The sequence below is a fragment of the Manduca sexta genome, chromosome 12 (assembly GCF_014839805.1).
Source record: "Manduca sexta isolate Smith_Timp_Sample1 chromosome 12, JHU_Msex_v1.0, whole genome shotgun sequence".
In the NCBI taxonomy this organism is placed as follows: Eukaryota; Metazoa; Arthropoda; class Insecta; order Lepidoptera; family Sphingidae; genus Manduca; species Manduca sexta.
The window spans coordinates 12,638,759-12,666,374 of NC_051126.1; the positions used below are offsets into that span (position 1 = coordinate 12,638,759).

At 35.8% G+C, this 27,616-nt stretch overlaps 2 protein-coding genes across 2 annotated transcripts in view; both read left to right on the forward strand.

Annotated features, from left to right (window-relative positions):
- LOC115452130 overlaps positions 1-27,616 on the forward strand; it is a 318,239-nt gene that overhangs the window by 133,092 nt on the left and 157,531 nt on the right. The window lies entirely within an intron of this gene.
- LOC115451808 (putative inorganic phosphate cotransporter) lies at positions 70-27,403 on the forward strand. The gene is given in 12 exon segments (XM_030180188.2): positions 70-229; positions 4,463-4,590; positions 8,294-8,493; positions 15,332-15,568; positions 18,524-18,733; positions 18,989-19,103; positions 19,106-19,155; positions 21,168-21,272; positions 21,275-21,386; positions 21,766-21,887; positions 24,392-24,508; positions 25,120-27,403. Coding segments are annotated over 11 exon segments (1,587 nt in total). The 5' UTR covers positions 70-229; positions 4,463-4,487; the 3' UTR covers positions 25,336-27,403.

Sequence of the window (27,616 nt, forward strand, 5' to 3'; positions counted from 1 at the left end):
AAATTCAAGGTCGACCACCTCGTGGCACGGTGTGTCGGAGGCTGCCAATCGTCTGGCGCCCATATTCGCCAAGTGGCGGTGCCTCGCGACGGTCCCACTGCCATAACTGCCAGATAAAAAAACATTCCGCCGTACGCAGTGGACGTATGAGGTAATGTGAATTTGTTTTTTAAGTGAAGTGTTTGTGTTGGTGTTGTGTTGTTGGATTTTGAAAATCGAATTCAAATTCGTAAGTAATATTTAAATATATTTTTTATTTAAATATGGTATTTGATTTAAAAAACGAACGTTTCAATAAAAAAAAAAAACTAAAATGTGTAATATTTTAATCGTTGTGACAATATTGCTATCGATAAAATATTATGTTTTACATAACCCGGCTCATATCATTTTTAATTGAACTGATGATTATGATGAACATTAATATTCTGAATATTTGCGTATGCGCACCGATAAGTGGACCAAGAAATTATGCAAATTAAATAACTGACTTTTATTACTTTGAATGTGTAATTTATGATTACTAAAGCTTGGGCTATAAAATACTATGATATAATCTATGTTTTTTCATACAATAGAGTAATTAGGGACTTATGCGCAGGAGTAAGTTCTTAGTAAGTTTAGTAACTTACTCCTGCAATTGAAAAATAGTAAAGTCTCTACTTTGAAGTCGGAATTACAAATTATTACACTGTACTCATATCTCCACATTTTCACTCACTTAAATGACTTTAAGTACCTCAAACCAGTGGAAGCAAGGAGTTCAGAGTATATTTTTTATTCATGCTGTAAGCTATTGAGTTATAAATGTGCTCATTTATAAATGGACCATCCCATCATCACTTATTCTGCATACATGTCTCCCTGGCTGTCTTAAATCGTGATACAATTTATGAAATCTAAGTAAAAATAACTTTATTAATCTTTTAAAAGATCTCTACTAACAAACTTATAAACTTTAATACAAATATATTAATGGGTCTGGATTGTGTAGTTTCTGCCTTTTTGTAGTATGTTGGTTGCAGGCAAGCTTTTACGATCCAAATCCTGTCCTGTACGGGTTACTGCACCCACTGACCTTTTGATCATGGAATTTAGTACTCGGCAGCAAATAAACAGAGCGAAATGAAGGGAATTTAAATTTCAACGAAAGAACTTTACCAGAGTTAGTTTTGCTTATTAAAAATAAGAAAGTTAGAGCGTAGACTTTTTTATTATCTTACTAGCGACCCGCCCCGGCTTCGCACGGGTGCAATGCTGACTATTTAATGGATGTTATTATTATACATATAAACCTTTCTCTTGAATCACTCTATCTATTAAAAAAACCGCATCAAAATCCGTTGCGTAGTTTTAAAGATTTAAGCACACATAGGGACAGAGAAAGCGACTTTGTTTTATACTATGTAGTGATTAGACGAAGGAGCTAGAGGTCCATCTGATGGTAAGCAGCATCCGTCGCCTATTTTTTTCGCGAAACAATAGAGAGGACATCATTTTTACGTTCTTACAAACTAAATACTACGCGCATGCGATCAAAATATATTCTAAAAGACATATTTTGCCATCAATTTCGTGAGGGAGTAAACCTTGATGTAAAGTTAGCGTGTTTACGAGAACAAAACTAACGAATATTTTGCACATAAATTCTGTATTATAAAAACGTTGTGAATTAAAATTTTTATAAAAAAATTGTGTGACATCTATTCCTAACAAAGGACTTGTAGATTTACCTGTTTCGAAGACAGTTAATTAGTTGTCGAAAATATACTACTTTGGTACACTTGCTGAAGTTTCTGCACTACAACTATATACACTATATAGTGTTGATAACATCAACCCAACGCGACGTCCTGTTGCTAAATATAATTTGTATTTCCTGTCGAAATGTGTTTTTACAAAACTAAGAAAATAACAAAACACAAGCATATAATTCATTAAGTTTTACGCGCAGTCGATAGCGACTACACAAAACAGTTGACACACGTGCTCTTTATCGATCTTATGCTAAAAATGTAAATTCAACTCAACAGTTAACTATATAAGGAACAATTTACATAATCGCTTTTTTATGTCAGTGAGATATAAGCAAATAACGCCAATTAATTATCACTCTTATGACATCGCAATTAAATTTTAAGTCTTAAATATGTAGACTATTGATTCACATATATATAATATAACAGTAGAGTGTTTGTGAACGTTATGTAAAATAAAGCGATTAAAATTTTTTATTTTAATTTTATGATGTACTTAGATAATCTTTATATATAAAGTCTGCTGTCCACGTTTGTCTGTATGCGATAAACTCAAAAATGACTAAACGACTTTTCGATGAAATTAGTATAGAGCTAGAAAGACTCTGGGATGGACATAGATTTCCTTTATCCCGAGAAATATTATAACGGGATTTTTTTCCGGAAAAACTCTTTCTGGAGGGCGCGGCGAGCGAAAGATAGATACATAGATAATTCTTTATTGAACACCACATAAGTAAAAGAAATAAACCTATAGACAATTTAACTATAACTAGTGCAAGAACAGGCGGTCTTATCGCTAAGAGCGATCGAGCGAAAGATAGTACGCTAAAAAATTACAAAACGCAATGGGTTGAAGAGGTGGTAAACAATTTAAATAAACAGGGATAAAGTCATTGTCGTTATTTCTTAATAATGCAAATTATTATAAATAGAAAAGATTATGAAGGTGTTTTGATAGCAGATCGTGCTAATAATATTAAAATGAAAATTGGCATACATCAATGAAGTCCTGGATTCAAATGTAGGTTTTTTTTCCGGAGATTGAACAGTGGGTCTTTTATTCAAAGAAACATATTATGTGAAAAGTAAAACCGTATAAATACATATTTGGTCATTTCTGATGTAAATTGCAATGATTATATTTTTAGTCATATAGAAGCAACAAATATGATTTTCCGAATTTAAATTTGCATCAGCCTTGTTGCAAGTATACATAGGAATTTACACGTCAGGGGGAACTACAATAAATAAATATGTACCTACTTTAACCTCACAGGTATATGATACATTTTTCAATAGCAAAACCCATATGTCATCGGAATTACTATTTAGTCCAACATTATAATAGTGTAGGCGCATTGCATGGTTGCAAATATGCGCTCACAACGTTCCTGACCGGCGCTGGCACCCCTTTGCTTTTGTACCTATTAGGATTGTATGTTTGTATTTGTATACATGTTCCATTGCTCAGCATGGGTCTCCTATACTATTGAGAGGGATTAGGCTTTAATCCACTATGTTCATTTGGTGGAGTTCACATATCATCGAAATTCTTGAATTTTCGTCACGATTTTTTCCTTCACCGTTAAAGCAAGCGATAATTCAGAACGAATACACAAATAACTTTAGAAATCTCAGAGGTGTGAGCCCTTGGGTCTTGAACCCGTGGACGTTCGTCTTGGCAGTCCGTGCTATTTCCAAATCTCAACTAGGCTTTCGTCGCTTTTTCAATTTATTTACCTGAATAAAACCCCAAGAAAAATCGTCAATCCAGGACATGAGCTATTGTGGCTATCACAATCCATTTGGTTTCTGCCTGATTCGCTAACAAATAACATGTCTTTTTTCTTACTGCCCCATATTTTATTAATTCATTTCGTTGCGGGTTAAGACAGATTAGTGCTCTTTGATACTCAATGTATTCATTCATATATATCTCATTGTTTAAATGTTCGGTGTCATTAAATAAGTATCACTGTCGAGCCTTGCTTTCAGGAGAGGCAGGCATAGCAATGATACCAGAATACTCTAAAAACAAACAACTACAGAAAGTTTCATAGTTGCAGGAATTCTAATTGCTTTGTGTATGATATGGTAGATTCTACATCATAGGACTGAATAAAATGCTCTACAAATATTTGCCTCTTTGCCTATCTCTTGGAATGTACGTATAGGCGTGACCTTATGTAGGCAGGTTGTTATCTAGTGTCAAATAAATTATATCGTACTCTCCAAACCTATATGCAGTATCGTTATCACTAACAAAAGTAGAAATCAATAAAAACATTTGCTTGGTTACCGCTTAACTAGCGAGTACACGAATAGTGCTCATACTGAGCATCGTGAGGTTCAGGACCAGCCCATTCATACGGCGAACGGAGCGGCCACGCCAGGCACCAGAGATCGGGGGACGCCCTCTGACCCTCAACGGTGAGGACTCCTAGGCTCCAGGTTCTAGAAAAGGTGCCACAAGCTCCTGGGAGAGGAGGGGGGGGGGGTTCATTTGAGATCAAAAAAATGAGGCACCATAAAAAACAGGCACCAAAAATATTTCGCTCGAGGCGCCCGAATAGGAATGAAGGAGTAAAAGAATTGTTAATGACTTATAGTCTGTGTAACACTGCCTGGGTATTATGAAAAAACACAGACTTCCCTAAAGGAAGGTAACTTTTCGTAATATTTTATACTCGTATATTTTACAGGTGTAAGGTGTAGAAGAGTGTCATTATGGACGACACAGAAGCGCAAGCACAAGCCCACAAGCTTCTGGGACAGAAGCAGGCAGCACCACACAAACAAGACAGCGGATACATCAGAACTTTAAGATCATGTAAGTAACAAAACGTTGTGAGGAAACCTACATATCTAATCTCCCTAAGAATTTTAAGGGTATGTCTGCCCGACTAGCGCGGTCTAAAGCCTTGGGTGGGCCTTGGGCCTTAGGATCCAGTATAGGAAGCCCAGCTTTGGGACTGATATTATTATTAAAAGTTACTTTTCATCCCGGAAAAGAACATGAAACTTTTCGTAATAGTGTTCACCGTGGACAACGCTAGCACCACGCAGCTAGACATAAGTCTCTACTCAGAATCAGCCTCCCAAAGATAGCTTATTGGTTGGTGATGTGGAGATATAATCCTAAATGCTGGTGGTAGCATATTTGTATCTGCACTGATAGCGACCACCGTACACGAAATGTAAAACTCGCCATAGTGACCTGTGTAAGTGTATCGCGAGGGAGAAACATCATTCGTCAGTCGATACTCTATTTGGACACCGCTCCATTAACCATCAGATACAAAGTCAGCATGCCACGTCTGCGTCAAGAAAATCACTGGTGGTAGGTCTTTCATATGTGAGAGTCCGCTTGGGTATATACCACCGCAATGTACATTTCTGCCGCTAAGCAGCAGTGTGTAGTCACTATTGTATTATGATTTAAAGAATATTGTAGCCATATACTGGACATAATAAGACTTAACATTTCACTCCTTGGATGGTGAGCGCTGAGGAATATCAAACAATACTTTATAATTCAAGTAATTGGATGGTGTTTCTATTGTTTATGGTCAGTCGTATCGCTTACCACCAGGCGAACGTCAAGCTCGTCTGGTCATTCTAAGTAATAAAAAATCCTCTAAATAACGGATATTCTACTTTAAACTTGAACCACCAACTTTAGATTCTGCACAAGCCAGTGCGCAATACGTCAGTCAATAAAGCTGTACAGTTATTTGCTGGTTGCGAACAAACGGAACGAAGAGTGCTTCCCACACAAACTTTCTCATGCATTGTTCCAAGCGTATCGTTAAATGACTAAAGGCCCTCGCACACGAGTCATAATGGAAACGGTCGGTAAGCGTCTCATATTCCGAAGACCGCAGATTTTGCTAGTGGTAGGTCTCTGGTATGGGAGCGGCCGACTGGGTAGACACCACTCGTTTTTTTTTTCGTTCGTCCAGCAACAGTGTGTATTCATTGTTGTGTTCCGGTTTGAAGGAAATTGTAGCGTAATTACTAGGCATTATGAAATTAAGCATCTTGTCTCAGGATGAAGAACGTAGTGGAGGGATACGTAGAACAATGTAATTCAAAGTTCTTTATGGTTGCTACAATTTAGCTTTTAGATCATGGTGTTTTTATTCAGCTTTTTGCATTTTAACCTTAGTATATACGGTGGTGTGGTCGGGAGGTTCAGGGTTTGTTTTACTAGAGATGGGATCTCTTGGGAGATTAAAGAAACAACAAAGCATCATGATTGTCTCAACTGCCGAAGCGTAATCATCTCTCGTAAGTCGACGTTCTATCTACTTACTGTCGGGGCAGTGGAGTCACTTTGCTACGTTCTCATAAAAAAAGAAGTTTGACAAGCGACCGGTTGGCATAGTGTGTATCAGTATTATGGCCTTTTGAGACTGAGAGACGTGAATGAGATATTTTTTTTGAAATTTGAGTAATGTATTCTGCTAAATGGATTTTAATAAAAAATGCTTTTAGTACTGCCTCGGTGGCGTAAATGTATTACGATACGACTGCAGTACTAAGGTCTCGGGTTTGATCCTCAGGTCGGGCAATATTGGGTTTTTCTACTCAGTATTAGCCTGGAGTTTAGAATTTGTGCATGATATGGTGATAGGCTCGCCCCCTATTACGTCATGGGACGGAAAACGCACGGTAGAATGTGGGTGTACCAGTTGCGCCTCTGAATACCTCTTCAGGTATTAAAGATGTGAGTGTGGGTGGAATAAACTTTCCGCCGTATATATTCCATCCCACGATGTGATGAGGAACGAGCCTATCGTCATATCGAGCACAAATTTTAGACTTCGGGGTGATACATAGTAGAGAAACCTAATATCACTTTTCGTCGTACCTCAGACCTCAGCACGGTAATCGTGCCGTTATACAACCACTATACAGGCAATCATTTGCCTTTATCGACTCCGCGTAATACTTTTGAACGTATATGGAATAACAATTATCAATAGAAATAACGTTAAAAATTAAATATAAAATTTTATCAGTCTTACTTAAAAACTTGTTTAAGCGTTAAGAGGTGATTAGGAATTGCTTAAATAGCTGTCAAAAACATCACCGGTTCTTAGTTTAAACCTTATTAAGAGGCAAGATGGCGGGTTTTGTCTTACAGCTGATCGAGTAAATTTGTGTTTTAACTAAGCATAGCTTTGCGAATTTTTTATAAGTAAGACGGAATATGTCTAATTTACTTAATTCGCGAATAAATTGCATATAGAAATACTATCGAATTCTATCAAGAAGCTATAAAATTTTATATTATTTATTCTCCGTAACCTGTTATAGCAATTACGCTGGTTTATCCATAAACAACGGATAATGACGTAATTTTGTGTGTGACAAAATGGCATGATATGTTTGATCTAAAAATATACGGTTTGATATAAAAATCGCACATCAATTAATGCGGATATGCTAAACTGATGTTTACTAAGTTCAAAGATTTTTTAGAGTTTAGAAGAAAAAAAATGCAAATTCTGTTTTAAATTCTATGTGTCAGTCCAAGAAATATAATTTTAGCTTTTATTCTGCCATTTTTAATTCAACTATAATAAGATGACTCGATAATATTATGTAATTGTAATCATTGATTATTTTCAACATTTCTGATTTTGGATACAATGTTACCCACGGTAAAGACGTTTTTTTTTTATTGCTTTGAATGTCGTGACGAGCTTACCGTTCGCCTGATGTTAAGCGATACGATTGCCCATAAACAGTAGAAACACCATCCAACACCTTGAATTACATCGTATTGTTTGGTATTCCACTGCGCTCGCCATTCTGAGACATGAGATGTTAAGTCTTATCATGTCCAGTAGTTACACTGGCTACAATATCCATCAAACCGGAACACAAAAGTCACTACACACTGTTGCTTATCGTCAGAAATAGACATTGCGGTGGAATCTACCCAGGCGGACTCTCACATATGATAGACCTACCATCCCCAAAAGTGCTACGAGTGTGATTTTCTTTATCAACGCAATGTCAAAATGGGCATTTATGTTTAAAATAGATTTCAATACTATACGACAACGCTGAATGTAATTTTTATCACACCGCGTGACCACAACCTCAGCGGGTCATTGCATGATAAAGGAACTTTTGTAACCACGCAAACATTCGCAACGATAACAATATGTGATATGAATGAAGAACTTCAAACTGTTAGTTTTAGAATATCAACTTGATTTATGATTTGTAAAGGTGATGATAAGTAAAGGCTAGAATGTCGACTGACAAGAGATGATTACCCCACGGCAGTCGAAGCAATTATGCCGGCCTGTTGGAACCGGTTATACACAGGCTGATCCCAGAACGCAACACACTTATCCGGGCCACTATGGTGGGTTTTAACACTTGTGTACCGTGGTCGCTATACGGGCGGATATAAAATACATCCTACTAGCAAAATTGAGGTTACCTACCCAGAACCTTGCATACACATTCCAGTGAATTCGGAATCATTATCTCCCAAATACTTTTTTTTTCAGGTTGCGTCATCCCCCAGCGATACATTCTTGGCGTAGTGGGATTGCTCGGCGTGTGTAATGCGTATACCATGCGCGTTTGCCTTAACCTTGCCATCACTCAGATGGTGAACCTAAAGAAGAAAAACAGCACACACTTCGATCCCTACGCTTGCCCCAGCGATGTTATCGTCGGGAACCATACTGACGTCATTATTAAACCAGTGAGTAATTTTTTTTATACGGTCATGCACGAGAACGGATGGAGTGGAAGTAGCTAGTCAGCCAAGGCTTACCTAAGAGGGTATGACCTTCATTCATGAAGAAAACGACATATAAGAAGATTAAGTGCTGGCAAAGTGATCGCACCTGATGGTAAGCAAAGTGGGTCTAGATAGTGTCTACTGACTATATATCAGTTGACACAAATATGCCGGCTTATACAGGGTATATGTAAGGTGATTTGGGAACGCGACACACTTACTTGGCCTATTATGGCGGGTTTAATATTTTGTGTACGGTGATCGCTATCTGGACGGTTATAAAATATATCCTGCCACCAGCAAATCTTTAATTTCTGCTAGTATTTACATAATTATTTTATTTCTCGCATTACCATAAAATAAATTGTCAGGAATTACCTGAGATTCTCCACACACCATAGTGGCCCACGTAAGTGTGTCGCGTTCCAGTATCAGCCTGTGTATATCTGGTTCCAAAAGGGCGGCATAATTGTGTCGACTGCCGAGGGATAATCATTTCTAATCTGTCGACATTCTATTGGACCCAACTTTACTTACCATCAGGTGCAGTGCGGTCAAATTAATGTGCTAGTATAAAAAAAAACCTATATTTTTTTATTAAAATATTATAGTTGTCACACTGCTAATATTGTTGATTTAAATAAGTTCAAAGTATTTCATATTTTTCTATTCAAAACACGTAACTTTGCAAGTCTACTTAGAAAAGTATAAACAACACATTTCCTGCGCATGTAACGTTTATGATAAGAATAGAAATACTTTATTGAACTTAGAATGATGAAGTCGTTGACCTTAAGAATTAATTTTATGCGAACACATTCTTGCTATAATGATTTTAGGCCGCATCTACCTTCGCGAATTAAAATCGCGAGGTCTAGCGAATTTGATATTGCGATTTAGCTTAATATGTATAAAGCGTTTACTCGCATCTAGATCAGTTGTAATAAATAATAATAATATCAACCCTGTATTTTATACTGTCCCACTGCTGGGCATAAGCCTCCTGTACTACTGAGAGGGATTAGGCGTTAGTGCACCGCGCTGGGCTAGTGCGATTTGGTAGACTTCACACACCCTCAAAATTCCTATAGATATCTTCTCGGGTATGAAGGTTTCCTCGCTACGTTTTCCTTCACCATTAAAACAAACGATAATTCACAGATAATTTAAGAAAAAACAGATGTGTGTGCCCTTAGGATTTGAACCTGCGGACATTAGTCTGGGCAGTCCGTTTTACCCCCAATTAGGCTATCGCCGCTCAGAACAGGTGTGCTGAGGTCTTATTGTCGTGCCCACATAGAAATTTTATTCTAAATTGACACTAATGGTCACGTGGAAAGTGTATAGTCGGATTATTGCGTTAAACACTACTAAACCTGATTTCTTGTTAATTTTTAAACAATAAATTTAAAGACAACGTTATTGCTCAGGTATTAAAGTCCATATAAGGGTAGGATTACGTATCTGCCAGGATCGACCACTGTATACGGTTTAAAACCTGCCATAGTGACCCACGTAAATCTATCGTGTTCTGGGAACAGCCTCTATATCTGGATTCAAAGAGGCCGGCGTAATTGTATCGACTGGCAACGGGTAATCAGGTCTCGTCAGTCGACACTGTATTTGAACCCTACTCCATCTACCATAGTCGCTTTGTTTGAAACGTATTTTTTGTGTTAATTCGTTTTTGAACCAATACTTAATGAAGGAGAACTTTAAATTAACCCCCGTGACCATGAAGTCTGCATAGTCTTCGAAACGTCGGGAGAAAAGTAAAATATTAAAACCGCGATAAAATTCGTAAAATAGTTTAATTTAAATGTCTAACATTCGCGTAAACTTAAGAAATTATTATGCAAACCAGAAGGAGAACTTCCATATTTTATAAGTTTTATTGGCTTGTTTCCTTGTCTGTTTGCTTAATAGTTAAGTATATTTGGTGAATTGACGTTTAATTACCGCGTGACCCTAAATCTAAAAATAGTATTCAAGGTAACGATTTTTTTAAACGTCGGCGATGAATATTACTATGTGTTGAGATCCAACTAATTTTAAACCAGGAAACCCTTTTTATTTATTTCCGTATTTCCGCTTACTTATTAATTAAAATTGTATTGTACACCGGTACCTCGATAGGTACCGGTATACCGCGATCGGTAGAATGTATTGAAACATTTTGTTGCACCTACATTCAGCAATAAAAAAATTGTATTTGTATTTGTAGGGACTGAGGCTTTTGAATATATTTGGAGTTACGCAATGTCTTTCTATTTCCATTTATAATGATATCAATTTCGATTTTTATTATATTGCGAAATATGTCTTGATATAACAAATTCCAGCTTTGCTATTAAAAAGTGTGTAATTGTAAGTTTTTAAAGTCAGGAATAGTTCCTTGGTTCATACAAAAATGAAAACTTTGTACAGTCAGCAACAGAAGTCGTTGAACATAATTTGTTTCCAATATTTCCTAATCATTATCATTTACCATAAGTTACTGATTAATTTAAATACAAAACAACTTGAAATAATTGACCTACAAAAGTAGCTGAACGCCGTCAAACCATTCACTGCTAAACATTACTAGCAATTTTTTATGATCTGTAATAAATACAAATGTGGCTGAAATTAGCAAATTCTTTGTTTTATACACAAGCTATTTTCCAACAGTCCAGAATATTAATTAAATTGTTATTTTATAACATACTAGCTTTGGCTCGCTACTCCGCCTGCGTGAAAAAGTTTTTCAAGGACTAAAGTCTTGCTTTATATTTACCCGGGGTAGAAAGTAGCGTATAGCGCTTAAGAGAATGTAGCTTCCTATTAGTGAATTTTTTTCAAAATCGGTTAAGCTGTTCCTGAGTTTAGCGCATTCAAACAAACAAACTCTTCAGGTTTATATAACATATATATTGAAGTTAATAACCAGAATTATACATTTTTAAGTATGGACAAAACATCATAATATTTTAATAAGTAATATTATAACATTAATAGGAATAGGTTAGTTACATTTTAAACATCCTATTTTATAGAGCACTGGCCGGTTTAAGGAACAAATGTGTAAATTCAAAATAATTCTGGCAGGAGATTCTCTTCGAAGGATTCAACGTAAACGTCAGTTTCTTTTTTCAGCCAATCCTTTACTTTGGTAGCCATATTGAAATGATAACCTTAATCTGTACTCTTCTTTGGTAAGTGATTTATGGTCCGTTTCAATGTTCAGGTGTTTTGTAAATTAGTATCTGTTCATCGACTTTTGTTGCTGATCGTACCTAACTATCTTAATTTTTACAAAAGCGAAAGTTCGTGAAGTTATTTGGATGTTTAGAAGTAAATACTTTTGAATGGGTTTGGATGAAATTAACTCAATTAATTTAATATAGATTATTTTTCAATCCTGGATTTTTTTAACCCACAAATCATAGCATATGTTGGTGGTAGGACATATTTTATATCCGCCCAGAAAGCGACTACCATACACAAGGTATTAAAACCCGCCATAGTGGCTCAAGTGTGTCGCGTTCCGGGATCAGCCTGTATATCCGATTTCAACAGGCCGGCATAATTATATCGACTGCCGAGGGGTAATCATCTCTCGTCAATCGACATTCTGTTGGACCCAAAACGTGCAGAGGGGTCACTTTGATATGCTCGTACAAAAAATAATAATTTTATCGCTACCTTGACGCGGGCGCAACCGCGAGCGACAACTAGTCCATTATAGAAACTCGTTATGCATGGTAGCATAACTAATTAAATAACATTTACATACGATTCATTGTAAACAAGTTGCATGACGCTTCCGTAGTATTCTTTATGCGTGGCCCTGGCCTAAAAACATATTAATTAAGGGTCCGTGGGAAGGATATTAAGTGGGTCAATTTAAATGTCATTTGATTATAAACAGAAACAATTAAATGTTTGTTACTATGCGTATTGCTTAAGATGGGATAAGGTCTTGTGCACACTGAAGAGTGATAGATCGATTAGAATCTTTACGTGTATACGCGACATTATTCAGGGATATACTTAGGCATCAAGCTTAGTAAAACTTTTTTAGCCATAACTATTTAATATTAATGTTTTGAATTGACTTAATTTTGTTGAAGCGTGCGCGATACTACCATCGCTCTGAGGTCGTGGGTTTGAATCCCGGGTCGGACAATGTGATTCTAAGTTTTTGGCCCAAAATTTGTCACGCATTCGACGTACGCTTATTTTGTAAATAAACTTTATAATATTTCCTTTTAACTTTCCTTTTTCCATTTAACTTGAAAATCCCCCACCGAACCATGCTTTTAGTGGACAGTAAAATGAATTCTTTAAAAAGGTTTTTTATACAATAACTGACGAGACGAGCAATAAAGACATGCACTTTTCACAAAGTGTGTTCCATCCCTTGATATGATAAGAGGGTGTCTCTCATTACATAGGGCACAAATTCCAGACTACGAAATAAAACTGAACATCTCAATCTCAATATAGACCCAAGATTCGAACCCAGGACCTCAGAGTCGTACGTACCAACAATACAACTACACCACCGCAGCAGTAAATAATCGACCTCCTTTAAATATTCATAAGACGTCGGAGGTGTTTTTAACAAGGATCTCAGGATTGCTGTTAAGGTTACAACTTAAATAAATGCATTGTGATGTCACATATCCTCAAGTGAGATTGAATTACCTCGTGGTAGGATATATTTTCATAACATCGTGAGGAAACCTGCACATCTGAGAAGTTCTCTATAGGAATTTCGAAGGCGTGTGAAGTCTACCAATCCGCACTAGGCCAGCGTGGTGGACTAAGGCCTAATCCCTCTCAGCAGTAGAGGAGGCTCGTGCTCAGCAGTGGGCAAGTATCTAATACAGGGCTGATATTATTATATTATTATAGGATATATTTTATAGATGTATAAAGCCTGATCTCGGAACATGACACACGTGGGCCCCCAAGGCGGGTTTATACTCTTTGTAAACGGCCGTCGTTATCCGGGCGGACACAAAACATCCCACCTCTAGAAATTGTTTAAGGCCAATCATGTCGCTTACCATTACGTGAGCTTATTTTTTATTTATTAAAATATAAAAGAAAGAAACATTCGTTTAAAGTAATAAATAATACGGTGACTTCAATAATAATGTATGTTTTGGTAACAGTAAATATTATTTTAACATGATAACGACAAAGGAAGCGGCGATAGCCTAGTTGGGCATGGAACAGACTGCCGAGACGAATGTCCGCAGGTTCCAAGGGCACGAATTGACTTTAATAAAGTTATGTGTGTGTCTTTTTTTTGCATTATGGATTGCTTTAACGGTGAAGAAAAACATCGTGACGAAACCTGAGAGGTTCTCTATAAGAATTTTAAGGGTGTCTGAAGTCTGCCAATCCGCACTAGGCCAGCGTGGTGGACTAAGACCTAAATCTTATCAGTAGTACTTAAAGGAAGCCCGTGCCCAGCAGTAGGACAGTATAAAATACAGGGGTGATATCATCATTAAAATAATTATTTTAGTACTTCAGGCGTAACTTGATAACAAATCACACACAAATAAACTGTAGTCAACAAAGACTACTTCTGAAACTATTTACTTATGATATGCCATTTTAGCTCTTAAATATTTGTGTACAAAAAATAAAGTATGTTAAATATTTAGTTTAGTGAATAATTCAAATATGCCTTTGCTCATTCTCTAATTATAGACTGTATTTACCATCGAAAAAAAAAAATCAATTTGTAATCCCCGACGCTAAAAGCGGGGTGTCATAAGTTTAAAGTGTGTATTGTCATAAGTTTAAAGTGTGTATTGTCATAAGTTTAAAGTGTGTATTGTCATAAGTTTAAAGTGTGTATTGTCATAAGTTTAAAGTGTGTATTGTCATAAGTTTAAAGTGTGTATTGTCATAAGTTTAAAGTGTGTATTGTCATAAGTTTAAAGTGTGTATTGTCATAAGTTTAAAGTGTGTATTGTCATAAGTTTAAAGTGTGTATTGTCATAAGTTTAAAGTGTGTATTGTCATAAGTTTAAAGTGTGTATTGTCATAAGTTTAAAGTGTGTATTGTCATAAGTTTAAAGTGTGTATTGTCATAAGTTTAAAGTGTGTATTGTCATAAGTTTAAAGTGTGTATTGTCATAAGTTTAAAGTGTGTATTGTCATAAGTTTAAAGTGTGTATTGTCATAAGTTTAAAGTGTGTATTGTCATAAGTTTAAAGTGTGTATTGTCATAGGTTTAAAGTGTGTATTTGTATATCTGTGGCAACGTAACTTCCAAACGAATTGACAGATTTAAGTTTTTTGGTTGAAAGCTGATGTGATCTACATAGTTATTAGCTATATTTTATGAAGATCTATTCAGGCATTTGAAGGTCATCAGCTCATTTCCCACGTATATGCTGGTTTTTATCCTGGGGACTTTAGTGTAAACATTTTTTTTTATACGTACAAGGCAAAAGTGACCCTACTGCACCTGATGGTAAGTGGAATGGGATCCAATAGAATGTCGACTGATTGAGATGATTACCCCTCGTCAGTCGACACAATTATGCCGGCCTTTAGTACCCGTAAAGATAACTAACGTCAACCCACGCTAGAAATATATTTAGCTTATAAACACTATTACATATCGAAAAGAATTAATTAATGTGTTATTTTTTTTATTCTTTTACTATGAAGTATATTATTCCTGATTACGCTCTTGAACTTCTGACAGCGGGGAAAAATTCTCACGCAAACAAGTCAATGATTTGTTAAGATTAAAGCTGTCACTGTAAATGTAATGTATTCTTTCCAGTACGCCATATTCGACTGGGATGAAAAGACTCAAGGGCTGATCCTCAGCGGTTTCTACTATGGTTACGCTGCAACACAAGTACCGGGAGGATACTTGGCAGAGAAGTTCGGAGGCAAGTGGACCCTCGGGCTTGGTTTGCTTAGTACAGCTCTCTTTACTTTCCTGACTCCGGTGGTCATCAGGGCTGGTGGTGCCACTTGGCTTTTCATTCTTCGTGTGCTGCAGGGAATGGGTGAGGTAAGTTAAAAGAAAATGTTACACCAGCAAATGTTTTAACGTTATTTCTGTGGAGAGGTTTGAAATATTTGTATATAGGACATTTTGATATTGCGTTGCTAAATGAAACCACATACTTATCTTCTTTAAAATAACCGCAGATGTAAAGTAAAAAAGTATATCTTTTGAACAAACTAATTAGCAATAAGAGCAGTTTTCTTTTTACAAACCCTAATGTCACTACTATTCTAAAAGAATTCGTTGCAGCGGCTACGTCACATTTTCATTTAAAAATACATTCACGCACACGCTATATTCGCACTCCACTACAAATTGCTAAAAAAAAACAGAAAACAGTTAAATAACGTCGGGGTTATTGGTGCAAATATTCGTTATGATTGACATTGTTTGATAAAATTTTAGCAGAGGTAAATAACGAGTCTGTGATTTCATTTATTAACGCAATTGCAAAATGGCCCTATATAGATTAGGTCAATCTTAAGGGATGGCCTATGTTTGCAGTGGACTTTAACGGCTGATGATGATGATTATGAATAGGTCAATTTATTAAAAGAGACTCATAAATCACAGAATGGTCCAAATTGTGGCGATATATATTGTTTCATGAATTCGCAGTAACCTAATACTAATATAAGTAGTATGCCGCGATGTAGGCGCGTGGCACAGATGTTTGCGGAAAAGTAATTTAAAGATATCTAAATCAGCTGTGTGTTAAAATGTGTCACCAATTAAACATAATATTATATTTAGTCTTCAGTTTTTGTGTATTTTTTCTGCAGATAACAATAAGGTATAAACGTGTGATTTCTATGACCTGGAAATTTGGATTTATAAGGCAGACTCTTGTACGAAATTGTAGTTTTTGTTTGATATTATTCAGGAAGGTGTAACAATTTTTGTAGTTACAACATTTATTTTGTCATTACAGCTAATTTGGAAAAACCACTAATTCTACCACGAACAATGAAAACTTTCATTTAAATTATTTCAAGTAAAATATTCAAATCAGAATTTTTAATACTTGCTAAATGAAAACAAAAAGTTACATAACAGGAATTGAAAACAAAGTCTTGGAAATTATGATAGTCGTTAACATTTGAACTAAACCGAGTTTAATGGCGCTCTAACCTTTCTACTTTGTTCAAAAATTAGCATAGTAGCTAGTGTGAGTACTGGATGTAATACTTGATATCTCATATCTCAGGATGGCGAGCGCAGTGGAACACCAAACAATACTTTAAAATTCAAGTTGTTGGATGGTGTTTCTACTGTTTATGGGCGGTCGTATCGCTTACCATCAGACAAGGGTCATGATCGTTTCGTAATTCAGTTCCAAGATTTTGACACGCACTAATAACATCAGATCTTCTTGCGTCACTGAGTTTAGTACTAAGAGGCGCCAATATTAGACGACGCCAATCCGACAAGACGGGGGAGAGATCAGGCACAGGACTAACGGCTTTACGTGCTTTCGAGGCATAGAATTATCACACCGCCAATTTCCTGACTTCAAGTTGTCACTGAGTAATTTTTAAGAGGGGAAAACCCAGCCACTTGCCCCCTTAACCCTTTGGAGAGAAAGGCGTAATGTATGTGAAAAGCTACTGTATGATTTTAACAGCAATGAGGTCCTAGCAACTGATGGATAATCATCACACCGCCTATTTCATTCCTGGAGCGTCTGAGTCATCTTTAAGATTGAGAAACCCAGTCACAATTATTTTTAGCCCGACGCGGGATTCGAACCTAGGACCTCAGTATCAGTATCTTGGTAGTCGTACTCGTATCTAGTACGTATTATAACTACGCAACCGAGACAGTCATCTATATTTATAAAAACGAATCCCTATTTCCCTTGGTCACGCCATCACGCGTGAACGGCGAACGGATTTTACTATTTTTTTTTTTTTTGTTGTGTTTGTTATTGTCAGGAGAAGGTTCTTATGTAAAAAAAAATTCAAAAAATTGCGCGGAAAATTTGAAAATTTGACATAACGATAATATTAATTTTACATAACTGTCAGTGGTTTGAAATAACTGTTAGCGATCGACAGAATACGCGCGTCCATACATAGTTAAGACAGGACAACGTCTGTCGGGTTAGCTAGTTATTAATATTTATTTATATTACTGTCCTGCTACTATCCAAGTCACCGGCTGTAGGGCCAAAGCTGAATAAAAATAAATGACTCGTATCAGATTATATCACGCTTCTTGGTTACGAATTACGTAATACAAATAACAATAGTAGGTACGTATGATAATCATTATAACCAACGTTTGCTGGTTAAACTCAAGGATATTTATGAGTTTGTGATGTTGAGGTCACACTAAGGTTGGCTAATTCGTTATAGAAAAAACGGCGGTACTGCCAAAATTATCGTGGTAAACGGTGGTTTTACTTCTTTTCGAATGGTATCACCATTGTAATGTCAAACCGCACCCTTAGCACTAAGATGACCTTAGTCAAAAAAGATGATTTGTGGGAAACAAAAAAAAAGATTTGAAAACAATATAGAAGGCGGTGAATTGGGCGATCGTCGAAAGTGGGAACTCTGTTTCTATTCTGTAATTTTGTCTGTTTATTATCATAGGGTTATATAGCATACTTGGGAAGGTCGATATATATAACAAAGTCAGAAGATATTAATAAATTTTGAGTTAGGTCACAGTTCTTAGGATGCGAATGAACTGTTTAAAGTTAGTGCTTGAGGCTACACATACGCTTTTCTAGTTTACGATGTTCCTGTTCTAAATTTAAATATACTCCCTAGTTTTAGAAATGGGTTCTCTGAATAATGAGTATGAGTTATATTAGATTTGATATACTACGCGATATGCAAATTTCTCAACTGATCAGAAATTAGCTGTATATGTTTTTATCGTTAGTAAATTTATCACAGATTTCGGAATTAGGGTTACCGTGACATCATTCTGCAACACCTTATGTTTCAGGGTCCAACGATGCCAGCTCTGATGATCATGTTGGCGCGATGGGTGCCGCCTCACGAGAGATCCTTCCAAGGCGCCTTGGTCTTCGGCGGAGCTCAGATTGGCAACATCTTCGGCTCTTTCATGTCTGGCATTCTATTAGCAGATGGAAGAGATTGGGCATATGTATTCTACTTCTTTGGTGGATTTGGAATTTTGTGGTTCTTGTTGTGGGTAAGCATTTCTTTGAAGGAACATCTAGATTTTTGGATCTGTTTTTGATTATTGTCTGTCTTTACAATCGAGAATTTTTGATGTTATGCTCAATTATGTTTCTTTTTAAAACTGTTATCTTAGTAAAAAATAATAATGTGTAATTAATTTCTTGCTACTCAAATATATCTCGGCTTACAAATTTTATTACGCTTAACTTTCTTTAAAAGCGAATGCAGTGTGTATCAATAATAAATTATTAAACACTTTTCCCAGAGCGTTCTATGCTACAGCACGCCGAACACACACCCCTACATATCCAAGAAGGAGTTGGCCTACTTGAACAAAACTGTTACTACCGCTGAGACTTCGAGTCTGAAAGACCCTGTGCCTTGAAAGTTATTTTACGATCAGCACCAGTTTGGGCTTTAGTCTGTGCTGCTGTGAGTTTATTTTTGTATAAATTAAGATAAGGAAAACTTGATAAGTCGACTTCTAGAGTACTTATTTATAGAATTTTTAGTACAAAGTCTATATTATGCACTGCGTCGTCAGTTTTTAGGTCTTTTAAATAAGTGAAAAGTAAATATTTCTCCTTAAAAATATTTTTATATTGCAATAAATGATAATTATTTACAAATTACAAGTCCACTCCACTTCCACTCACGTTAAATGTCATTTTGTGGTACCCTTTATGAATATAGGTAGCTATTTCTCTTCTTTCCTCTCATAATTATGGTGTAGTAGTTCCCAGGTCTATTAAATACGAGAAGGAAAAAGCTGATATTGAGCCTAACTAAGACATAAATACCTAACATTGAAGCTCGTTTTAAAATAACATTTCGCTTACGCTTTGTGGTCAGAAACCGCACCTCAGTTCACTGATACGTATTATTGCAAATGTATTCGAGTTATGTATGTCCATAGAAATACCTAAGAGTAAAATACGTAATATTAATAAGGTGAATATTATTATTAAAATATTATTATTGTTATTGTTGTTTATTGTTGCGAGAAAGCGGCGATAGCCTAGTTGGGTGTGGAACGGACTGCCAAGACGAATGTCCGCAGGTTCAAATCCCACAAAGGGCACACACCTCTGACTTTTCTAAAATCATGTGTGTATTCTTTGTGAATTTATCGTTCGCTTTAACGGTGAAGGAAAACATCGTGAGGAAACCTGCACATCTGAGAAGTTCTCTGTGGGAATTTCGAAGGTGTGTGAAGTCTACCAATCCGCACTAAGCCAGCGTGGTGGACTAAGGCCTAATCCCTCTCAGTAGTAGAGGAGGCCCGTGCTCAGCAGTGGGCAAGTATATAATACAGGGCTGATATTATTATTATTGTTATGTTGCGACACAGAAGTAAATAAATACTTATCTACTGAGTCACAGTAGGCCATCGTGGTGGAGTTAGGCTTCCTTTTTATTTGTTTAGTCTGTGCCCAGCAGTGGGATTGCAGCTATAGTAATATATTAAGCTGAAGAGTTTGTTTGAAAGCGCTTATCTCAGGAACTATTGAACCGAGTATGAAAAAAAATAACACTTAAAGGAATCTACATTATTCCTCAGCGCTTTAAGCTACTTTTTATCCTCAAGCTAGTATAATATAAAGTTGGTATTATTTAGATAAATATTGAGTAGTTTTAATGCATTCTAAACCTTCTAGAAGGTTTCGATAAGTAATATTTTATCGTGAATCCCACTAATAAACATCAGTTACCAGAATGTCACAATTTGTTCCCAATTTAGTTGTCATACCAGTAGAACAGTGTCAAACAACATTCAAGTTACGACATGACCACGCGTGGGTGGACAGACAATACCAAATTGACGTAATATTAGATTTATTAGTCGACCACATGGTGTTTAGAAAGTGACCGCAGCTTTATAAAGTCTATAAGAACGAGTTTTAACCAAATTTGTGTTTTATTGCTTTCGGTAATTATGTTGGTAAATGTGAAATAGTTGAGCACGGAGTTTAATTTTACTTTTTGTTTTGAAGCTATTTAGCGTTGTTTTGAGTTAAAAAAATAGTATGTTCAAAAGTATACATTTCTTCGGTCGGTGGAAGCTTAAGCTTTAATTAAAATGTAGCGACTAGAAAAAAAAATTGTTACATATAGTAGAAGACCTATAGATACAATATCATAGCATACATATCCATAAATAGAAGATTTTGAAATGTTTAAAAAATATCAGGAAGACGTGAGGAATGGGTAACAAAATGTAATCTATCTATACTATTACCTATATAAAGTTGAAGAGTTTGTTTATTTGAACGCGCTAACTTCACAAATTACTTAAGCGATTTGAAAATTATTTCACTAATAGAAAACTATATTACTCTTAAGTGCTATAGGCTACTTTAATCCCGTGAAATTCTTTCACGCGAACAGAGCCGCAGGCAAGCCTAGTATCCTTACAACTCACATCATGAAAATCTATTTACCAGGTCGGCCACGACTGGGGCTACTACACGATGGTAACGGACCTGCCCAAGTACTCTCACGACGTGCTCAAATTCAATATCGCCACCACAGGAACGTTGACCGCACTCCCCCTTACATAGCTATGTGGATTTGCTCCTTCCTATTTGGCTTCATCTGCGATTTCTGCATCAAGAAAGGATGGCACTCCATTAAAACTGGAAGGATTATTCATACTACTGTTGGTGAGTTGACAAATTAATTTGTTAATGTGTTTGCTTAGTTTATTTTATGATTTAAAAATAATTGATGAAAAAATGTCTTTTATAAAGAATTTGATTTCGTTTTTTCTTGGATCGAAATTCATATTACTTTTAGTGTAAATTTTAATAAATTTTAATATACTTTTATTAGCTCTTTATTTTATTTTATATATAATGAAGTGACTGCTGTAAGCTTGAGCAATATTGATGTTTTATGAATAAGTATCTCATAGCTGCCTAGGCCTCACTATCCACTTTTAAAATTGTATTCTTCTTAACGTTAAACTATTATAATCTTACATGCCCATATATAAGATACGATTCCTGCAACAAGCTAACATTTAGCACTATTAAATTCCAGCCGCGACGGGTCCAGCTATTTGCATAATCTTGGCTTCGTATGCCGGCTGCGATCGGACAGCTGCGATGGTGTACTTCGTTCTATCTATGGCCCTCATGGGAGGCTTCTACAGCGGAATGAAGGTATGACAATAAAACAGTTTTCATATCCTATTACTCCAACATAAGAACAGGAAAAAGATTTGTAGTTGTAACAAAATAATCACGTTTTATTATAACATTGATGTTGTGTGTGTTTTATGTAGGTATTTAACAAACGGCAACAGCATTATTCGCACATACCTAATCATACTTCTGTGTGAATTATGGTAGAGTAGTAACATATAATATAATATCCGGATATGTACATCTATAACAGGCATTATATCATTCGCCGTAACAAGCGGTAGAAGCGACTTTTAATTTATTTTAAATGGGTATATCAACTTCAAAAGAAAAGGAGGTTAATTAGCATTATAAACTCCTGCTAGGATGTGAATGATGATGTGAATATAACAACGGGAATTCTCATTTATTTCTTACTGAAAGAAATCTAATTGTGAAAGATAGTATTGATATTTCTTGGAAGTAAATTTAGATATCATTAAATGGATGTGGTTGAAATTTGCTTATATAGACCAATTTTGGATTAACACTATTAGATAATTATATGCCAAAACAGAGTGTTTTATTCTGAAAATAGTGAAGCAGGTAAAACTGCAACCAGAACACGATAATAAATAAACTTCTGTAATAATATTCATTTAACAAACAAAGAGCTATATCAATGAAATAACAAATAGAGATAATAATTGTAAAGTGGGTCGCATTTATTTACACTCAGTATTTTCCTTCCCTGAATATGGTGATATTGATAGCAATGTAAATGTTGCCAAATAATCCTTCTAATTCTTTATAGAAATATTAGCGCAAAATTAAAAGGTACTCGCTCTGATTTGAGGGCCAAAAGGGTAGGTTGAGAAGTAATCATCACACTGACATTTTCCTAAACTTATTTCCGTTCCGTTATATCGCTGGCTCACCTTTGTGTTGGAAAAAAAATTAAGACAATAATTCATGCTACCCCTACATAGGCTATGGGAGGGGGTTGCAAGGGGGTGCACTTGCACCCCCCTGTCCAGAAAAAATCACAATAAAAATAACTGAATGACAATGACAACTATCGACCACAGAATATTTATTATGGTTTAGCATATTCAAATACCCGCGCAATTTTTATTGAAAAAAAATATATACAAATTTAAGATATTATGTACCTACTTATGCAGATGAACCTCCCTAAAAGTAAACTTGACGGCGCCCATGGTACCTCATTTATTTATCTTTTAACATAATTGGATATTTTCACTGAAAAAGACATAGAATCTATTGATATATATAATTTAATTTGTACCTACATCAATTATAATATGGAACCTTGTAATAGTGAGCCAGCGATATGATATATGAGTATCGTCAGAGGCGGCCTTTGGGAGAGGCAGACCGGGCAACCGCTAGGGGCCTCGCGCTTACGGAGGCCTCGCACGGTGCCTCCCAGGACCTTTTTTTACGATCTTACCGACGAAACAGTTAAAGCAGGGGAACGTTTTTTTTGCTTTCGCCGGGGCTTCGCGTCGTTTAGGGCCGCCACTGGGTATCGTACACAAATTTTAGGCTCCGTGTTGATATTGGGTTACAGAAAAGTAACAGAGTTGTGTCTGAGTTGCAATTAATTTTATTTTCTGCTTGTTATTATGTTTGTGTTATTGTTAACTTTATTGGCAAGACTCAAATAATAAAAATATCTGATTTGACGATCGAATCGGCAACCCGAAGTAGGCTTTCCGGGTGTACAATTACGCCACTGAGGCAGTCGAAAAATATTCGGGGAAATGTCATAATATTTCTATAAACCGGCATCTCTGTTCCCTAGGGGCCATCTCGCTTCAGAAGGGATATCTCTAAGCCCATTATGCTGACCTGTTTATCGGATTTCTTAGACAATAAGATATCCCGCGAAAAGCGTGCCCAATAATAGCCTTTTGTTGTTTTCTTTTCTTCCTCAGTTTTGTTTGAACTTGCGCTTTTTAGTTCTAGATTGTTTTTTTAGGATCTTCCATTGACATACTTATTACATTATAAGAATGCTTTAAGGCGTATATTACTAACATCATTCTTTACACTTGTGTTGTTTATTTAAAAACCACTTTATCTTGTCCTTGTAAATTATTACCTACAACTTATAAGAGGGCCACTTAATAAATGTGACGTAACCGAATTTATAGAATATAACTAGGTACAAAGAATTTAATATTTTCTTGTTACTTTTTTAAAAAATAAGGGAATATAAAAATTTACTGCAGAAACATTTTTGCCCACAACTTCAATGAATTTAAAGTTAGTGCCCGAATGAATCACCTATAGCACTTAGCCATAATGTACTACCTTCCTTTTAAGGAACGACTTTTTAGAATCAAATCAAAATCTTAAGATAATAATAGCCCCAATAATATAAGTACAAACTTATAACATTATTTACCTGTTTGTAATGTTAGAGATATCACTAAATCAAAAGACAGTTTAAAGTATCACAGATATTGAAGCCACGACTCCTGGGTGCGAATTTTCACTGGATTTGTAATTTCCAGGTGAACGCGCTGGACCTGTCGCCCAACTATGCAGGGTCATTGACATCTCTGGTCAACACCACGTCTACCTTCGCTGGAATCGTCACGCCCTACCTGATCGGCTTGTTGACACCTGATGTAAGTATTTTTCTTTCTGAACCTTTAATCTTGAATTAATTCCCTTGCGGGAAATCATTAGATTATTCCTTCCCGTAAGACAAAGCTGCTTAGTTTGAGGCCCAATGGAGCTTATGTCTTGAAGACAAGAATTTATAATGAAAGAGATTTCTCTAGATAGGTTCATCAATAATCGACTTTATTAACTTGAATAAATTAATTCCAATGTCCTGTAAAACGTGCAGACAACAAATATTTAATTAATGAAACTAATATCAAATCATAGCTGGTTTTTCGATATTATCGTGTTCCAATCAAAGGCCATTCACAGATGAATACGTAGACAATTCCAAAGTTAATCTAATAAAAGTTGCTAACTTATCTTTGCAAGTTATAGATAATTTGGTTAGAGCAAAACAAAACATTATTATACTAATTAATACATTTATCAAATACCTTTTTTACGACCATGGTATATGGATGGAGAACTGGTTACAACAATACAGGCCGCGGCTTCGTTGCCCCATCAAGACAAATTATTGACATTAAAATGAAACTATATTTCATAAGAGAAAATCTCTTACACATAAGAAATGATTATACAAATTATTGATTCATTCTTTTGTTTGCAGTCAACGCTAGCTCAGTGGCGTGTGGCGTTTTGGGTTTGTTTCGCGGTACTGGTGGGCACCAACGTGGTGTACTGCATCTGGGCGGACGGCAAGCAGCAGTGGTGGGACGACGTGCGCCAGTACGGGTACCCAGATGGCTGGAAACATGGCTCCCTCACTCGCGAGGAGCCCGTGCCTTCAGAAGAATACAGACTTGCTGAACAAAAAGCTGGATGATTATAATAGTCCAAAAGTGCAACTAGTCATGGAATCACAAGAGTACAAGTGCCTTATTATTATAGTGCCAGTGAGTTTATCTACCAGACATGGCCCTCGGATACTGTCCAACATATTTTGATCCTTAAAGGATCGAATACTTAAAAAAATATCATAAACTGGTCAACTGGCAATCAGACGTTAGTTGAAACATTTGGAGGACAGTAGCTTAATCAATTAGGATATACGTTTCTAAGGGCCTAGCATTTGTTGTTAAAATCATTTGTTTCCGTGAGAATGTGTCTGTGGACTAGTTATTGTTGTATATGAATTACGTAGTGTTTGAGCAAAGAGGCCGTGTAACGCAAATATTAAAATTTTTAGTTGGCAATCCCATATAATGGGTTAATATGTATGACATAAAAATTGTTATTCTATATGTGATCGCATAATACATAGATGTATACTTAAGTATACCATAGTATAAAAACCACATTCTGCAAAGAGAATGATAAATATTTATATCCACGCTTTCAGGCGGTCTGCTCCGGACTGCTTTAAATTATAGTCCGAATTAAATGGGACCAAATGTGTTCATTGAAAAGATTGTTCATTCCGTTGAATTAGTTATATGAAATTGTTATACCAGCCATAGTAGTTAAGTACTACACACGCTCCGAGAAATCGGTACGATAAAACGGATCCGATAAAATCGTATCGGAATCTCACCACTCATTAGGGAATACAAAATTGAACACTTGTTACTACGCGATACGATTTACTGGTACGATTATAATCAGTCACATCGTACAGATTTGTCGAATCGTGTGTAGTCTGTATAGAATTAGTGACGTAGCTTTATTCGGTTAAATTGTTCGTAGTTAATATTATTGGATCTTTAATACTTATTCTAAACTAATACCTCACGAAGGAGACTGTATCTGTTTTTTTTTCTATAATCAACTAATACCATAAAATACCGCTTGACAAAATCTACTTTAAATGACAAATAGCCAGAGGTCCAAAAACATCAAGTTTTTTTATATTAAAGTTGGTAATTAGCTAGTAAATCGCGTGATTAGTGAGTTGATCCATATGACCATACTTCTAAATAAAGACTTGTAATGCCCTTAAAATAACCACTTATCAGCCATTCCTATTTTCCGACTTACAAATCTATTACATTTACATTAAATCTCAAACATTCCGCCACAATTCTCATAATTTAATCTCCTGACATTTCGCAACCATTATCGAATATTGGAGTTGCGACAAATGTCGATAGTTCCCAGTTGTAACTAGGACAGTCGTGTCGTAAGCGAGCGTTTACGAAATACTTATCCGGGCGTGTATTCTTTATTACATTAGATTCTGTATGTTTTATCGCACAATGTCATATCATGTTATATTAGATAATGGACTCTTCCATTCTCACAGTATAAAATACATAGAAATCAGCTTAAGACATCTTTCAAAATATGAATCTTAGGGCTATCTCAATAGCTTCAACTCAATTTCGCTCTCAAGTTATATAGCTAAGACGCAGTTGTAATCAGCAGCTCAAGGTCACTATTTAATAATAGATATCAACAACATCTCAAAGGATATCTTAATATGTTAAGGGGCAGCATATGGCGGATTTTGACAGCTGACTTTTGTTTATTTAACAGCGGCGTTTCAGCTAAGAACAAGTTCTTAAATGACAGCTTAAGCTTTGATAATTATTAAACAGTTCCATATACATAATATAAATGTCTACTTGAGATTCTACACAAGAGTGAGATTTATTAATCAATACGTTACTTAATCTTCGATCCGATCTCGCGTGTAAACGAATCAAAAGTCATTTGTAGCATATCTAACAGCCGTCTTCAATAAACGATCTCAATGTCTTTTTTCAATCTAATCTCAAAAAATAACCAGTCAAGACAAAATTTTGACATGCTTCCAAATGAGTTATTTTGATTAGTTCATTCTTGGAATTGGATTGAAGATTGAGATTGGGATCGTTTATTGAAAACTGTAAAAGAACTTTGGTTTGGTCCATTTTTGTTTAATCAAAATAAGCTATTGGAATTGTTTGTGGAAATGAGCGGTGGGAATTATATCTTCACAGTGAAACCTTAGGTCTGAAATACCCGCCATAGTGGCTCATTTTGATGAGTTTGTTATATACATTATCATAATTCCAGTCACCGTTGATAGGGATGCCATCTTTTATTGGTCTTAATTTTATTAATTTACTGTATTTAACCAGACCCAGTTTAGATTAAAAATAGATAACGAGAAAATTCACTTACAT